Here is a 17,453-nt window from a genome sequence, read left to right as displayed (position 1 = left end):
GAAGCCAGATAAACTCGTCCTATCCCGTCCATCTTGGTTCTACAAGAATGCAGTATTCACTACAGGACCCATGTGAAGGTGTTTTCTTACGTCATATTTTTGCTACACCTTGAGCAGTTACCTCGAAACGCGGGCATCTGTTGCATCTTTCCAACTGTCACACTTGCCATCCCGAACGCCACCACGCCTGATCCTCCATTCGCCAGAGTCGATCTGCTCCATCAGTCATGAAGATCACCTAGCTACGAATCGAACACCTCACAACATCACTGGACGATCGTTGCGCTTGTGAAGGTCGGATGCCCGGCGTGCTGCAACAACGACAATAAGAACGTCTTCTACCAACACAAGGGCAATCATGATGGCCCCGTCGCCAGAAGAGCACTTCCTACTCAATGAACTGCTCGAACACCCGAAGCGCCACGCCTACCGCTACACTCACGCGGCTGCCTGCCAACTCCGCCAGATCCTCTTCAAGTCGCTCGCTAAGCAGCGAGAAGACTACCTCCGCCTGTTCTTCCCAAATGGCCCGCCAACAGACCAGTCACAGCCATGGTCGCTTCGTGATGCACAGGGAGCCGTAGACGGCGCAGAGTACACGACCGCAGCCAAAGGCACAGCTTGCGGGCATATCTTCAGAACCGGGGAGAGCACATATCACTGCAAAACTTGTGCTGCCGATGACACTTGCGTACTCTGCGCCAGGTGCTTCGAGTCCAGTGATCATGAGGGTCATGCGGTATTCATCTCCGTCAGTCCTGGGAACAGCGGGTGCTGCGACTGCGGAGATGCGGAGGCCTGGAGGAGAGAGGTGAAGTGCACCATACACTCCGCAGGTGCTGGGCTGGAAGAGGAGGAAGAGCAGGTCAGGGACAAGGCGAAGGGCAAGGCGCCATCTGGGGTGGTTGGACGCGACCTACCGGATGAGCTCGTCGCAGCTATACGCATGACTGTGTCAAGAGCCTCTAACTATCTATGCGACGTATTCTCTTGCTCTCCCGAGCAGTTACGGCTACCGAAGTCGGAAGAAGGCATACGGCAAGACGAGCAAGCGTCGAGGTTACGGGGAATGTATCATTCTTCTAAAGAGAATGAAACGGACGACAAAATTGAATACGCACTACTTCTCTGGAACGACGAAAAGCACACCGTGGACGAGGTTCAGAACCAAGTCGCCAGAGCGTGCAAGCAGAGCAAGAAATTCGGCTATGAGAAAGCCATGGAGGTCGACGATGTCGGGCGGTCTATCGTATATTACTCGACCGACGTACCGGACCTGTTGCAGAAGGCTGGGATTCTGGAGCAGTTGAAGGTCACCGTCACCATACGATCGTCGCGGGACACCTTCCGTGAGCAGATGTGCGCCACCATCACCGAATGGATCTCGGACATTGCTGGATGCTCGGTCGGCAGCGACTCCCAGGTTCTGCGTACCATTGTCTGCGAGGAACTTTTGAGCCCTTGGGAAGCCGGGAGCTACGCCAGTAACAAGGATGTGGGCAGGGAGGGAATAGACGACCACGAAATCGACGAGAACGAGCGGCTGCGCAAATCGTACAGGCGGATGATGGAACCGCTTCAGCTCGCGGCGAATGTGCGACGAGTCGTCATGGACCAAAACGGCGACATCGTTGAGGATCTGGGTCCTACTGTAGAGGCTGATGATGATGACGATGACGAAGACGAGGATCAAATGGACTATGATGAAGAAGACGAAATGGATGTCGAGCTTGACGATACCGACGATCTCGCCAACGCCGCTCTGGCAGCGGCCGCTGACGCAGATATGGATGTTGAATATCCGGATGATAACGAGGACATGACCGAAGCACTCGAGGCAACGATAGCTGGCTATCCTCCGCCACCTCCACCTCCCGCCGCCAGCCGACGGAGACAAATACTGACACCCACTGAGAGCGAGGATGGCGATCATGCCGAGCCGGCACCATCGACGTCAAATGAGCCTTACAATGTCGTGCCCAAGACACCTAAGGTCAAAGCCGGGAAGCAGAGGTCGCTTCGACCCAGCAAGCACTGGCTGGTAAAGCCTTCAGGCTTCAAAGGCCCGCGCCCAAGCGAGCCGTGCGAGAACATCTGGCAGCGTGTCCGCTTGGACTACTTGATCCTGTACGATCTGAGGCTTTGGAAGTCCTTACGAATCAACCTCCGCCACCTTTACATCACGACCGTAGTCACCATTCCGTACTTCAAGCGCATACTGGGGCTGCGCTTTGCGGGCTTATACACAGCGCTTGCTCAGTTATACTTGATCGCGGATCGCGAGCCCGACCATAGCATCATCAACCTCAGCATCCAGATGCTGACAACACCTACCATCACGCAAGAGGTCGTCGAGCGTGGCAACTTCCTGACGAATCTGATGGCCATCCTCTATACCTTCTTGACAACACGACAAGTCGGCTTCCCAGAAGACATCAGTCCTCGCGCAACCTTGGCTTTCGATGCCGGCGCTGTTACCAATCGCCGGATGTTTCATTTCTTCATGGATCTGAAATGGCTCTTCCAGTCTGAACTCATCCACCAACGCATGCGAACCGAGCAGCACTATTTGCTTCAGTTCTTGGACCTGGTGAAACTGCACCAAGGCGTATGCCCAAATGTCAGAGCGACTGGAGAACATGTCGAGTACGAGTCCGATGCGTGGATCAGCGCAAGCATGATCGTCAAGGAGATCAACAGGCTGTGCAAGCAAATCGCCGCGTCGTACGCGCCGAACGCCGAATCCGATGGTAACAACACGTACCTGCAGCGAGCAATGAGGACTGTTGCGCAAGTCGCCATGATTAACTCCCTTGGCTACGAGCGCAAACGGTTCAGTGCTGCGGAATTGAAAGAGGACCTTACATGGCATAATGTTGGGCCATTCGAGGACAGCCAGAAGACATACAGTGTGCCGAAGCATGAGGTGCAGTCAGAGCCGATGAGCTTCCATCATCCGCTGCATTACCTACTGTCATGGCTCATCGAGGGTGGAAAGGGCTTCAGCAGGGAGCAGGTACGGCGTCTGCTTCACTTCTCAACTGAAGACCTCAAAGACCCATGGAACGCAAGCCGTAGTGCGATGGTAGCGGGCAATCTCTCATCTGACGACCTGCTGTCTGCGATCTTCGATCATCCGCTCCGCGTCTGTGTCTGGCTTGCCCAGATGAAGGCTGGTATGTGGGTGCGCAACGGTATAACTCTACGGCATCAAGCACACACCTACAGGAGTGTATCGCACCGGGATGTTGGCTATCAGCGAGACATCTTCATGGTGCAGGCTGGGCTCGTGCTTTGCGGTTCGGACAATGAGCGCCCCGGCGAGCGCTTCCTTGCTCAGATGATCGATCGCTTCCAGATGGTCAGTTGGTTTCAGGGCAACTACAGCCTTGTCCCTGGCTTTGAGGAGTCCCAGCAGATTGATGTTCTGGAAGACTTCTTCCACCTCCTCATCGTTGCGCTTTGCGAACGAAGCAACCTCAGCCCGGACATTGACGAGAAGGCGCAACATGCTCGACTACTGCAGCACGACATTGCACATGTGCTGTGCTTCAAGCCACTGTCCTATTCTGAGCTCACCGCTCGACTGACCGAGAAGGTTCACGACTCCGACGACTTCAACAGCGTCCTGGAAAGTATGACCACCTATCGACCGCCAGAAGGCATGAATGACACCGGGACCTTCGAGCTCAAATCGGACTTCATCGAGCTGGTCGATCCTTACTACGCGCACTACTCTCGCAACCATCGCGAAGAAGCCGAGAGCATCTACAGAAAGCACATAGCCCGCAAGACCGGCAAGTCGGCTGAGGACGTTGTTTATGAGCCAACCCTTCAGCCCATCACTTCTGGTCTTTTTGCCAATCTGTCTGCGTTTACTTCGACACCACTTTTCGCGCAGATCCTGACGATGGCGTTGGAGTATGCTGCATGTCTCAAACAGCACCTAACGGCTCAAAAGACTCAGCTTCCGGTCACACGGGTCGAGACACTGTTGCATATGGTTTTGCATTTGACCTTGCTCGCGACTCTTGAAGATGCACAGCACGATCGTGAATTCATCAAGCTAGCAACAGCATCACAGGACTGGTCTTCGAGGCGTCAGAACTCGATCGTCTCCGTGTTGATCGATCTATCGTCTATGGAAGAGTACGCATCCTGTCGCCCGACCATCAAGCACATACTGCGCAAGATGCAACTGCAGCAGCCAGAGAAGCTCACTCAAGTCATTGGTCCTTTAGGCGCACTGTTGGACCGGGGAGATAGTAGCTCCCCGGCTTCGGTATCGCAAGAAGACAAGGAGCGCAAGAAGCAAGACGCCTTGGCTCGACAAGCGAGGGTTATGGCGCAGATGAAGCAACAGCAGAACAGCTTCTTGGAGAATCAAGGCTTGTCGGGGTTCGAGGATGACATCGATGATGTGGACAATATGTCTATTACAGACGAGCCGGAGTCGTTCGAGCAAAAGAAGACCTGGAGCTTTCCAAGCGGTACATGCATCTGGTGTCAAGAGGAGACTGACGACCAGAGACTCTACGGTACGTTCGCGTTCTTGGGCGAGAGCGGTATCCTTCGATCGACTCCAATGGAAGATCTTGATTATCTGAAAGAAGTCGTCGACATGCCCGACAGTCTTGACCGACCAGCAGACCACATCAGACCATTCGGTGTGGCTGGCCAGAACAAGCGGACCGTGCAGAAAGTTGGTCCCGACGGCAAAGTTGTAGAGACAGAACGGATAGGTCTCTCGAAGGGCTTCCCGCACGACACGCACGAGAGCAAGGAGCCAGTCGCTACGAGCTGCGGACACATCATGCACTACAGCTGTTTCGAGCTCTACATGACGCACAGCAACAGGAGACACGCGCAGCAGATTGCGCGCAACCACCCGGACAACATTGACAAGAAGGAGTTCATTTGCCCGCTTTGCAAAGCGCTCGGCAATACGTTCTTGCCCATCATCTGGCAGGCGAAAGAGTGTACGCCGGAGCATGAAATGCACACTGCGAAGAGCTTCGGGGATTGGCTACTGGAACCCAAGGGTGCTGAGCACGCTTCGGTGACCGCTGGCCCCAGTATCAGCCAGTCTCCGTCGCCAAGTCAGGAGCAGCTGATGGATCGCTTCTCCCAGTATGTCAAGAACAACCTTGCACCATCCATGGTTTCAGGCATGCTCGAGCTCTCGATCCAAGCATCGACGCCAACGGCGCCAACTGTGCAGCCGCAAAGCTCACCGAGCCGCCACCCCCTACCACGCCTACCGTCAGGGATTGGTTGGCCGTTCCGTCGCAGTGGCAGTGGCAGCAATCATTCGGCAAACGAGACTCCGAGTCTATCTCGGAGCCCAGAGCCTCTCCCACGGATACACGAGCTCCACAAGGCTTACGCTCGCATGGACGACACGATCAGATTAAACCGAGCCGACAGTGCAGACTTCATTGGCTTCAGCCATAGAGATTCCATCTCCACACTGTCAAGGTCGCTCGGCATTTCGATCTCTGCCTTCGAAATTGCACAGCGCGGTATGAGCAGCGATCCATTTGCAACTTCCCTGCTCGCCGAAATGCCTGAGCAAGCGGTCACACATTTCCGCATCATGTCAGAAACCGTGGAATCGTACATGGCGGTCACGGTTTTGCGTTCGACTCCCACGCTCGTTGCGCCTGAGGTTGAGAAAAAGCGAGCGGCGGTGATGCGGCTTCTCTATGGGGCCGACGAGATTCCCGGGGCCCGCCCCTTCTTCGAAGACGACATGTTCTTGTTCTTCGTCGACTGGCTTTCGTTCATGGCACCTGACGTTGCGGCGGCGTCAAGTGTCTTGCAGATGTGCTTGTGGGCGGAAGTGGTCAAGGCAATGTTCGTTCTTCGAACGAAGCTGAAAGAAGAACACTTAGAAACCGCGAAGAAGCAAGATACGTCTTCTGCGCGAGTGTTGGGCCATTTTGAGGTAATTGCGCAAAGCCTTGATGCAGAGGACAAGAGCAACCCAAACAGCCTGCCGTCCCTCACGCCAGAGCAGACTGCATTGCTTCGGAGGATGGTGGACAAATACGCCCTGGCGTTCTTGCGAAAAGCCATCATCATCATGCACATCCGCTACGGTCTCGACTTCGACTGCCCGTACAACATCGATCCGGAGACCCCCGAGCTGCATAGACTCACGAAGCTGCTGCACATGCCATCGATCGACGAGATGGCCGAGCTGTTCTGTGGAAAGTCTGCAGCAGGCGACAGGCTACGTCACATCTCCTACCGCTGGGCATATCAAGCTAGGAATGTCGGCGTGCGCGACTGGATCACGATGCCGCACCCGGCCATCTTCGAGCTCGTCGGCCTCCCCAAGACCTACGACACCCTCACCGAAGAAGCCATCCGCCGCAAATGCCCCACGACGGGCAAGGAAATCACCGACCCGGCCGTCTGCCTCATGTGCGGCGACATCTTCTGCTCGCAAGCAACCTGCTGCGCGACGGAGAAGCGCTACGGCGGCTGTTACCAGCACATGGCCAAGTGCGGCGGCAAGATCGGCCTCTTCATCAACGTCCGCAAATGCATGGTGCTGTTCATGCATGGGCCGGGGAATGGGAGCTGGATACAGGCGCCGTATCTGGACAAGCACGGCGAGCCGGATCCTACCTTGAGACGGCACCACCAGCTGTTCTTGAACCAGAGGCGGTATGATAAGTTGATGCGGGAGGCGTGGTTGTTGCATCAGATCCCGACGGTGATTTCGAGGAAGTTGGAGGCGGATATTAACCCAGGGGGTTGGGAGACGTTGTAGGGAAGACTATACATCAGGATGGTGCACGGCGACGGTGGTCTGCAAGGCTCTCATATGTGGCGTTGGTTGTGTCCAAGGCGAGGGGCGGCGAAACGAAGCAGTGGCATGTGAGGCGGAGCACACCTCCTGCTGACCTGCGTTGGTTGCATGCATACGGGACCCACGAGCGACTTGAGTAATGATTTGTGAGAGTATCGAACGTACTTGCAACCAACATTCTACACTTAATAGCATCGACTCGACCGTACTGTCAATAGTCCGCCAAACCCGAGATCAATAAGATAAGGCTCGCATGCCACGAGTCAAATAGCAATGAACTCAGTGCATGATTCGGATTGAACGACCTGGACGGCCGGGCCCTTTTTGCATTGTGGCCGCGGTGCGTTCCTGTCGGAAGGATTCCAGCCCAATGGTGCAAGCCAGAACGAAAGGGTCGACACCATGCGGGCATCTGCAGGAGTTTTTCCGAACCTTCAATGAGCCCCCTGTCGCCATCTGGCAACGGTTTCTGCACGTTCTGCACGTTCTGCACGCCGACAGGAGACGAAAAGCTTGGGGTCTCAGCGAGTGTGCTTGGTCTTGTTGGTCTTTTCCACCAGGTTGCTGCGGAATATCCCCACCAGCCGGTAGTTGTGTTTGTTTGTTCATGTGATCGTATTGTACCTATTGTCATGTATAAGGACGTGTCATGGTAAAGGCAATGGCGAGTCGTTCAAGCAGATTGAGTTTTGGAGGGTTCGGTAGATGGCCTCATTTGTCCGATTGAGTCGGTGTTTTGCGGCTAGCCTTCGCGCCCCCTGCTCTGGTCTGCCGGCGCCGACCCTGAGAGTCCACAGGGCAAGGAGTGCCAATGCTGTTTTCCCCCATCTTCACCTCTGATCGTACCCTCTCCCACGCGACACCATACACGAGTGTGTGACGTCTTCATTGAAAGCGCCGACGACGTGCTGCTTACTGGCCCGAAAAGTGCAGCCATCGGGTTTTGGACCAGGCATCCCGGTCAACTCACCGCAGGAACTGTCAGGTCGAGCGCTTCATTGTCGCTTGGCGCCCTGCTTGAAACGGACATTGTGAAAGGACGACGGCGGCAGAGATTGAGGGTGTGGGAGCGGGAGCGAGGGGCGGTGTGTCGGGAGGGTCGTCTGGGAGTGACCACGCATTCATCTGATCTGGCCGACAACGCGAAGGCAATGGGCCATCCCGAATGAACAGGAGAAACAAGCGCGCGACAGAGTGGGACAGGTTACATATACAGCATACTGGAGATTCGGGTCGCACAACACTGCCGTGACCCTGTCGCTACCCCCCGTTGCACGACAGCGACGATCACGAACGCCCATTGCGACATTTCCAGGAGGAGCCGCATCCCGGGGTCCCTCGTATATCGGGTGGCTGATTGCCAGCTCTACCCACCGAGTGGGCAGCGTCTTCAGCGGCGTGGCCAGTGTGCTGGGGCGCACGCGTAGGGTGCTCCGGGGTCGACGAGAATGCCCACGGCGCATGGGAGTACTGCCTCCGTGTCAGCGGCGAGCACTACCAGTGGCGCCAGTGGCCCCTCCACCAAGAAGCACCGCTACTCCTCCCGCTCGGAGTCGCTGTCATCCGCCTCGGTGGTGACGGTGAAGCGCACTGGATCGCGCAGCTCCTCGAGCATCGGACTGCGCACCGCAGGACAACCAAGGGAGAAGAGTCCCAGTGATCTCCTCGCGCGCCGGCCGACTCAGGATTCGACCTCGCAAGAGCACAAACGGAGACAGAGTGTAGCGGCCGAACAACCAGAGCGAGCCAATGACGAGGGACTGACCAACCTCCATCGCTGGTCGCAGTCGACAAATTCTAGCGCCATGTCGTCGGGCCATTCGAGGCATCGAGCAAGCAGCGGCGCAGTACTCCCGAGTATACCCACGCAGCCATTTTCTCCGCACAAGAAGACTCGCAGTATCGTGGACCACTCGCCGCGCCCGAGCTCACAGCGACGCAGGACATCGTCCCGACCGAGCTCTCGAAAACGGCAGTCTCCAACGACCAGTCCAGAGCGGCAACGACGGCCATCGAGACCGGAGATCGCTATTCCTCTGACGGTGTTACCACCTCTACATACTACACCAGCGCTGACAGATCCGAACGATACCGAATCACCATCTACCATCCCCACAGTCGCGACACCGGCGAGCCAGTCGTCGTACGCACAGGACTACTTTGGGGAGGATGGGATATCACCGCGGAATAAAGGGAAGAACAAGAAGCCCGTCATGATTCGGAGTCACACCGCGTCGCAAGCAATTGGCACTTCCATGCGTTTGCAAGCTTCTGGGGGTGCGAACGAAGCTCGGCACAGCGCCATAGAAAGCCGGAATATGGGTGGTCAGGATCCTGATTTAAAGACGGGAACACTGAAGAGCAAGTATTCTGAGGCGATACCGGAGCACGAAGGATCGAGACCTTCGACAGCTGGCGAAGGCAGCGGACACAAGCGGACACGAACTGGAGAAAAGAGTGAGCGAGAGAAGAAGGCAATGCTGTCAAAAGCACTGCAGAAGGCAAATACGGCTGTTCTGCTGGACAATGCTCAGAACTTCGAGGGCGCACTCGAGGCATATACTGATGCGTGTAGGCTATTGCAGCAAGTAATGGACCGAAGCTCAGGACCGGATGACAAACGCAAGCTCGACTCGATACGTGTTACATACACGAACCGAATTGAAGAGCTGCGCCAGCTCGAAGCGGCTCAGCCGGAAGCATCGAATGAGAAGAGCCTGCCTACCAGACCGATGAGCGACGAGAGTCTACCATTGAGTCTGAACTCAGCGCGAAGTCCGACGATTGACGCGCATGTGACGGCTTCTCCTGTGGTGGAAACAACATCAACAGCACATGCTGTTCATCCCTTGGATCGGTCACGCGCGGCGCGGGATCGTGACAGCTTCTTCATAGGCACCATGCGAGCCGTCGATGCTGTTGAACGAGATCGAAATGCGTACGACGAGCCCCCCACAGCCCAGTTACTTGCAGAGGAGCCGACACCCAGACTATCGGGAGAAGCTCATGGGCCGATAGTAGCCATGCAAGAGCCATCACCAGCCCGGCGAGAGTCCGTCCGTGGAAGGCAGGCTGCTGAAGTACCGCCGCTCGACGTCGACGGCCTGCACATACCGCCGAACAAAAGCAGATACATGCCTGCCCCTCTTTCGCCGCGGAGACCTTCTATCCCTGAGCTCAAGTCGGCTGCCAATGACGCATCTCACGAGGAGCACACCGCCAACCACGATTCGACGATAGCAGACTTACCTGCCGGAGACGACAGCAATGCCTCTGGCTCCTGGCTCGATCCTATCGATGAGTCTGACTCGGACTGCGCTTCTTCTGTCCATTCCGTCTCTTCGAAGAATGGACTTCATCGAAAACATATCAGAGGTGCCAGCGGTGAGACTGACCCTGACTTTGATGCTGCTTTTGATGCTGCCGTGGAAGCCGCGTATGATGAAGGTTTTGAGCCTGACTTGGCAGGGAAGCGAAATGTCGAGCCGGCGGTTGCGCGGCATGTGGCCAAAGATTCGATGATCATTCCGAGTCCTGATATCAAGGAGATCCTGTCTCCCACCAACTCTTACCACCCAGGCGCCACACTCGACCTTGACCTGGATGATGAAGAAGAAGAGCGACTATTGGACGAGATCACTCATGACTATGCCCATTCGTTCAATTTCGACTTGTCCAGCAAATCTGCCCTACCAAGGCAATCCGACTCGAGCGGCTACTCCAGGAGTACATGGCAGAGCTCGCAAGTTTCGGATCGCACCACCGCTGGAACATCGCTGTCGACGGTGGCTGAGGATGCGCCTTCGAATGCGGGCTCGAAGAATGCATTCGCAGCAACTGCCTCCTTGAACTCGGTACTGTCCGAACCGCCTTCAGCACCTCCGCCTCAGGGTTCGTTACCAAAGCTGCCGAATGCGAACCAGAGTCAGAACCGTATGTCAGGTGTTCGCAGCCGTCGATTGTCTGGTCAAAATGCAAAGCAGTTGAAGATCGAGACTACTACGAAGCCTGAGCCCATATCGCGAGCATCGACTTTCCATCGTAACGCTAGTCCGTTCAAGGAGGAAGATGAAGTGCATGAGGATGACTTGGACAGAGATTTCAAGTTTGGATCTGACCTCCAACCTGCGATGTCCGAAACATCAGAGCAGCAGCATGAGCATATGTTGACGTCTCCGCCCTCTCTGGATATGCTATCGGCTAACTCCGATGCTTCGAGACCGTTGACCGCGACGACTGTCACGACAGACCAGCGGAGGAGTCTTGATGAAGCGCCCGGCGAGCTACACTCCTTCAGGCCCAATCTTGGCAAGAAGAACAAGTCGTCGGTGAGCCTACGGGAACACACGGTCATACCAATGTCGCCAGTCGAGCCTCCCTCCGCAATGGACCCTCCTATGAGCACGACGTACATGACCTATGCATCGAAACGGCAGAATGAGGCACCCATATCTGCTCAACGAGCGAACATGCCAGCCTTTGGTCCTCTGGCCTCCGACAGTCTGCCAGCTGGAGCATACCTGTTCGATACGTCCCTCTCACCTTCTGAGCTACCCACATCTCCCCGCTCGCCGTCCGCACAGCCACTCGGTCTGGAACCGTGTCCAGACTCGTTCCTGCTGCGGCCGTTTTGGATGATGCGAGCAGTCACGTCGACTTTGACCCATCCGAAAGGCGGGTTCCTGACAACTCGACTCTTTGTACCTCGCGAGGTCTGGCAGACGAAGGGTGTCAAGTTAAAGTCGGTTGAGGAGAAGGTGTCGAACTGCGACTTGCTGACTGCAGCACTCGGCCGTTTGTCTGGAGTGGATACCTACGATGCGGACGCTCTGATGGAGGAACTCCAGAATTTCGAGGAGGTCATGGAGCGGGTGCAGACTAATCTCATCAAGAAGCTGGGAAGCGAAGTTGGCGTCCATGGCCTAGCAGGTCTGTTCAAGTATGCAGCCGGTGTAGCATCCGCTGCATCGGGTGGTAACGCAGCGCCCGAGCAGGCCACTTCTGGTGCCGAGAAGACGAAGAGTAAAGAAGGCAAAGGCTATCTGAACTCATGGCGCAAGCTGCGCAGCAAGAGCTCCGGCACGCCCATGACTGGATCGCACACGAACAGGACACTCCACAAGACGGCCGAGAAGGACTTGCCAACAATGCACTCCGTACCCATGACCAGCTACGTCCCCGTCGAGCGCCGTGGCCATAAGAAGGATGCGAAGCACTTGACGTTCGAAGGGCCGAACCGCGAATACATGGGCTCGCTTGCGCGCTTGTTCGAAGCCGCGCAGGTGCTGGGTAAGTTGCTACTTCTCCTTCTGGACTAACAATGCGATCGACGTTTTGCTGACCATGATTCCGTTTCCAGACCAGATCGCTCGGCAAGTGGAAGATCCCGGGCTCAAAGGGTCCTCGCCTACGCATGTGGGTCTGGAGCTCAGCATTCGGCACGCAGCCGAGTTTTTCGGGTTTTACGTTTGTCGCTTCGTGCTGGCGGATCTGGGCACGTTGGTCGATAAATTCGTGAAGAGGGGTACGGAGTGGGTGCTCGCTTAGGTGAGATGTGTCGATCGGGGCTGGTGCTAAGCTTTGAGTGTCGTGATGGTGGTTATGATGATCTTCACGGCTGGGCACGAGATTGAGCGAAATGCCACAGCGCAGGGATGGCTTTGTTTGATGGTCTGGTGGACTGATGGACTCTGATGGATGGGGTCTATACATTTGTGGTTTGTTGTTGCTGTTGTCTTGCGATGATATCCACCCTTCGCCTGTGCTTTGGACTTTGGATAGAGTGGGTTATTACAGGCGTCAGCCGTGGTGTTTAAAGCCATTCAAACGAAGTCGTCTTGTTCATTGTCAGGTTCTACTTAGGTCACTGTCTCGTCTCACATCATCTCCTCAGCCTGACATGCCTCTTCAACCGTCCCGGGAAGTTGGCATTGTTCGCCCAGACACTCTCGGCGTCGACAATGGAGCTGCCGGCCGTGAAGGTGCGGATCGTGGCGTGCGGTGAGATCATGCCGGCGGCGCGGAGTTGCATGCCGTATGCCTGTTCGGCGTGTCAGCTGGTTGAGGAAACTGGAGTGTTTCGTTGCACGATCTGACTGACCTGCACTCCGATTGCGAGGCCTTTCAGGGAATTGTAGACTGGCAAATTCATTTCGAGGTGATAGATCCGGCCACGACGCATCACGGCTTCCGAGAAGGTGTAGATGCTGTGGACGTACTGCGCGACGGACGGTTAGCCGGAAAGTCTCGTAGTGGTAGGGACGGGATGATACGAACGTCGAAGTAGGGCGAGTTTAAGCTGTTCGTCGTGTTGCTCGTTCCATTGGTCGTGGACGTCGTCTAAGTACCATGTCAGCACAGTCTCGAAGCTGAGGGATGGGCAGACTCACATTCATGAATGCAAGGTTGGCTCGGGAAGCACCAAGTTGCCATGTGATGTTCTGGACCAGGCCGGCTGTGTCCTGGCGAAAATGTCAACATGCGTCCCATCGTCTTCTTTCAGGGCCGCAGACGTACCATCGCTGCCGTGCTGTTCAACGAAGCATTAAGCACACTTGCCGCGTTCTCGCACGACGTCCGTAGATTCTCCATGTCGTCGCTCGGTGCCGCTTCTGCAAGGATGAAACTGCTTGCAATTGCTGCAAGGCACAACGGAAGCTTCATCTTGCCTGAGGATGTATTTGCCAATGTCCTTAGCGGTGTTCTGTAGGAATGATTCGTAGATGAGACTGGAAGGTCGTTCGGGTTTGTTGTTGGTGTGAGTGGACATGAGGTTCGGGCAGCCCATTGGGAGGTCCATGATGAGTGAAGGGGCTGAGCAATGAAGTGAGGTAAGTACGGTGCGCTGGAAGATGAGGAAGGTGGTGGTGAGAGGCTCAAGAAGGTGCTGGCGAATGTCGACCTCAGGGACGTCCCCCTTTAAGTACATATCGCAGACACATCTTACCTCAGCTCAGTGAGGTCGGACTTTGTCTAAAACAGTCCATATATCCTCGTTGGCTCGCCTGGACTCACGTGCCAATTTCTTTGATTGCTTCAACTGTGGTCATGGGAAAGTACCGAGCCAGCGGCAGTTGTCAGGCTTCTTCGATCCACAGATCGACCTGGGATATATTGCCACAACCAGCGACGAGCCTCGTCAGGACTTATTGATAGGCTATTCAAACTCGGTACGTCGCAACCAGGCGCGGTCCGACATTGGTCAAAGGTGCAAGCGAGGTTGAGTAGGAGTGAAGAAAGGCAAGCGGGTGGTACAAGAGACCCTTCGCTTGGACGGCCGATGGGACCGTCCCCATCGCATTGCGCGGCAGGATGCATATACGGTGCCCGATGACATGCACCCACACATGCGGCAGCTGGCCGTGTGCGACGGTGGAGGCGAGGCCACGCGAGCAGTGTTTCATCCCGCCGTGAAGTTTGCAATGCACCGATCAGGAAGGAAGGCCTCGGCTAAAACATTGAGCAGATTGGAACCATTGGTCGAGAGAAGCAATTTGGAAGGATCAGACCGCCTTCTATTTTGCTCAGACCCCACGTCTGCCACTGTGTGCGCTACAGGTGACAGCCGTTGAGATGGCGGATCTGAGATGGAATCGAGTTTAGCCAGACGAGGCCTGCCCTTTCATCATGTCGGCATGCCCAACTTCATCTCGTCTCCGCCAAAGGACCAGAGCGAAACCCCATGGTTGCGGTATAGGCTTCTTGGCCGGAACGTCAACGGGAGTTGCAGATGTTGGGCGATCATCTGCCTTCGAGGCCGCATCGCTTCGCAAGCGAACAATGTATCCGCGCCTTGCCACACCGACGGGGGCCGACGACAAGGTGCGCGTGCCGAAGGAAGATTGTCTCGACCATGCGTATCCTGGTACGCCAACTCCAGAGTCGAGGGAGCATAAGAGACATCCTTGTGGCTGAAGACGATCTGCTTCTTGACGCCCATTGATGACTCCATCGCTCGCTCGGCAATCTGCAGTCAGGACACGCTACCGTAAAATGGCTGCAAGCGAAGCAAGAAGACAGCCTTGCCATTCGACGCACGCACATGCTCGGCTGCCCTGTTGTTCGGAGGCGTTGCGCTCCGGAAGATCTAGCTTTCCTGGACTCCACATCTCGACCTGCATGGGCGATATCATGAGGTAATCAGAGGTCTGCTTCGCTTCCTATCCTGCCTCCTACTCGTATAGCGTTTTACTTCTAGCTAGCAATCGATCTGTGGCTGATGGGACACCTCTCCTTGAACTAAATTACCTTATACCACGCCAAACTCTGTGGGCGTGTGGCGAGGAATATCCAAGATGCCGTCCTACATTCTGCTCGCAATAGCAGGCCTGTGCGCGGCATACGTTATAAACACATACAGATGCTTTAGAAGAAACCTGGCAGAGGCGAAGTTGTCAGGACTACCTTACATCAAAACTCCAGTCTACGCGTTCAATCGAGCCTGGTTGCTCACACACCCAATATGGCTGTTCTTCTTACGCCGTCTACCTCATGACTGGGTGGACTCCTGGATCGGGTGAGACTGCGAGACATCAAACAGAAAACACGCCCGCTAACCCATTCTACAGCTACACAAAGCCAGACTTCGCATGGGACAAATTGTATGCTCCGTTCAAAGAACAAGGGAGTGATTGCTTCCTCATCGTTGCTCCTGGCGGTATAACAATGGTCGTCGCGGACCGAGAGGCCATCAGTCAAATCACAAGCCGCAGAGACGCCTTCCCGAAGCCGGTGCATTTCTATTCTGGCATCGATCAATTCGGCAAGAATGTGGTATCATCCGAAGGCAGCTACTGGAGACATCATCGCAAGATCACCAGTCCACCGTTTAACGAAAAGAACAATAGTCTCGTCTGGCAGGAGTCGCTTCATCAGGCTCAAAGCATGATGTCCGGATGGCTGAGCCGTGACAGCATAACCACTGGGCCTTTGAAGGACATCGCATCACAGGCTATGCGACTCTCCTTGCATGTGATCAGTGCCGCCGGGTTTGGTGTCCGTCTGCAATGGCCGCATGAACTGGAAGATAGCGATATTCCCGAAGGTCACACAATGAGCTACAAGGATGCCCTGTCCACACTGCTGGAGAATCTGATCGTGGTGATGCTGACACCCAAGTGGATCCTTCGCAACTCGCCTTTGAAGCTCCACAAGGTGGCGAACGAATGCTACGTGGAATGGTACAAATACATGCGAGAGATGTACGTCGAGAAGCGTGAGCAGGTTGAGTCTGGTCAAGATACTGGTGGTATGGACCTGATGGGAGCCTTGGTGAAGGGCGCTGGCGTCACAGCGAAGTCTGCGGACGATGAGAAGAATGCCGATCCAGAAAAAGCGGCAGGAAAACCAAAGAATCAATTGTTGACGGACGAAGAGATTCGTGAGTTAAAAGCAATATTGCGGGTTTAATGTTATGAATATGCTGACCTCGTCTAGTTGGCAATGCCTTTGTCTTCATCTTGGCTGGTCACGAAACGGCAGCCAACACTATCCACTTCTCTATCTTGCTTCTGGCGATGCATTGGGGCAGCCAGAAGCACCTTCAGGATGATCTGGACTCGATTCTAGGCGACAAACCGATCTCCGAATGGGATTACGACAACGACATGCCCAGACTCTTTGGCAGCATGTGTGGCGCAGTGATGAACGAAGAGCTCCGTTTAATACCGCCAGTCGTTGGCATCCCAAAATCGACATTGCCAGGCAAACCACAAGGCATGCAGTTGAACGGTCAACCCATCACCGTACCAGGAGGCTGTACCATCACACTTGACACGGTCGCGCTGCACCGGAACCCGAAGTACTGGCCACACGAGAATGAAGAGGATCTGCTTGAATTTAGGCCCGAACGATGGATACTCGATCAAAGCAAACCAAATGCCAACACGGACGACAACACGTACGCAGAGGAAGAAGGTCTGGACTTCGAGGGTCCCGACAAGCGGCCAGATACTGCTGCATCGCTCTTCCGACCGCTCAAGGACTCCTACGTGCCTTTCAGCTCCGGATACCGATCTTGTCTCGGACGCCGCTTCGCTCAGGTGGAGATCTTAGCTGTCCTTGCCGTGATCTTTAAGACGTGGTCGGTTGAGCTCGATGTGCGCGACTTCATGTCAGATGAGGAGGTTGCAACAGCGAGCGACGAGCAGAAGCGGGAAGCGTGGAACAAGGCTGACGCTCGCGCTCGCGATCTGCTGCGTAATGGCATGATGACTATTATAACGATTCAGATGCGGAAGGATAAGGTGCCGATGAGGTTCGTTAAGCGTGGGCATGAGAGGTTCAAGTTTGGTTGAGAGTGCAAGTATGAAGCGTGACAATATACATACGACCATACATCTTCCGATCAGCTGGCAAAGGCACACTTCCCGAGATCCTGCTTCTTAATTGGAGCACCAGGCAATATTGGAAAGTCGAAGATATCGACAGGGAGCCCAATCGTCGTGCAAGCGTTCGGAATATCGACAATGCCGGCAATGTGGCCCTGGATTGGTGCACACGACAGCAGTAGGTAGATCTGGTAGTCGTTGTATCCTACGAGAACGTTAGTAGAGGCTAGCGAGAGCGGGAAGCCAAGGCGACGAACCATATCTTCTGAGGTACTATAAGCGTTAGGTGAAAGACGTTAGCATCT

General features: G+C 55.2%; 4 protein-coding genes across 4 annotated transcripts; 3 read left to right on the top strand and 1 right to left on the bottom strand.

The window, feature by feature from the left end:
• Positions 1–361: 361 nt before the first annotated feature.
• UBR1 (E3 ubiquitin-protein ligase ubr1) lies at positions 362–6,781 on the top strand (the record flags this gene model as incomplete). The annotated part of the gene is made up of 1 exon (XM_064803392.1): positions 362–6,781. One exon carries the CDS (start codon positions 362–364, stop codon positions 6,779–6,781), a length of 6,420 nt encoding a protein of 2,139 aa, XP_064658307.1.
• A 1,487-nt stretch (positions 6,782–8,268) lies between these two features.
• On the top strand, positions 8,269–12,367 carry LTR77_006149 (uncharacterized protein; the record flags this gene model as incomplete). The annotated part of the gene is made up of 2 exons (XM_064803391.1): positions 8,269–12,109; positions 12,180–12,367. The coding sequence occupies 2 exons, from the start codon at positions 8,269–8,271 to the stop codon at positions 12,365–12,367; spliced, it is 4,029 nt and encodes a 1,342-aa protein (XP_064658306.1).
• Positions 12,368–12,701: 334 nt separating this feature from the next.
• LTR77_006148 (uncharacterized protein) lies at positions 12,702–13,483 on the bottom strand (the record flags this gene model as incomplete). The annotated part of the gene is made up of 5 exons (XM_064803390.1): positions 12,702–12,860; positions 12,921–13,037; positions 13,097–13,159; positions 13,210–13,281; positions 13,337–13,483. 5 exons carry the CDS (start codon positions 13,481–13,483, stop codon positions 12,702–12,704), a joined length of 558 nt encoding a protein of 185 aa, XP_064658305.1.
• Positions 13,484–15,310: 1,827 nt separating this feature from the next.
• Positions 15,311–17,115, top strand: LTR77_006147 (uncharacterized protein; the record flags this gene model as incomplete). Its single annotated transcript, XM_064803389.1, has 2 exons — positions 15,311–16,199; positions 16,256–17,115. 2 exons carry the CDS (start codon positions 15,311–15,313, stop codon positions 17,113–17,115), a joined length of 1,749 nt encoding a protein of 582 aa, XP_064658304.1.
• Positions 17,116–17,453: the final 338 nt, after the last annotated feature.

The sequence above is a fragment of the Saxophila tyrrhenica genome, assembly GCF_035928015.1.
Source record: "Saxophila tyrrhenica strain CCFEE 5935 chromosome Unknown scaffold_9, whole genome shotgun sequence".
In the NCBI taxonomy this organism is placed as follows: domain Eukaryota; kingdom Fungi; phylum Ascomycota; class Dothideomycetes; order Mycosphaerellales; family Extremaceae; genus Saxophila; species Saxophila tyrrhenica.
This window is presented reverse-complemented; position numbering and strand designations above follow the sequence as displayed.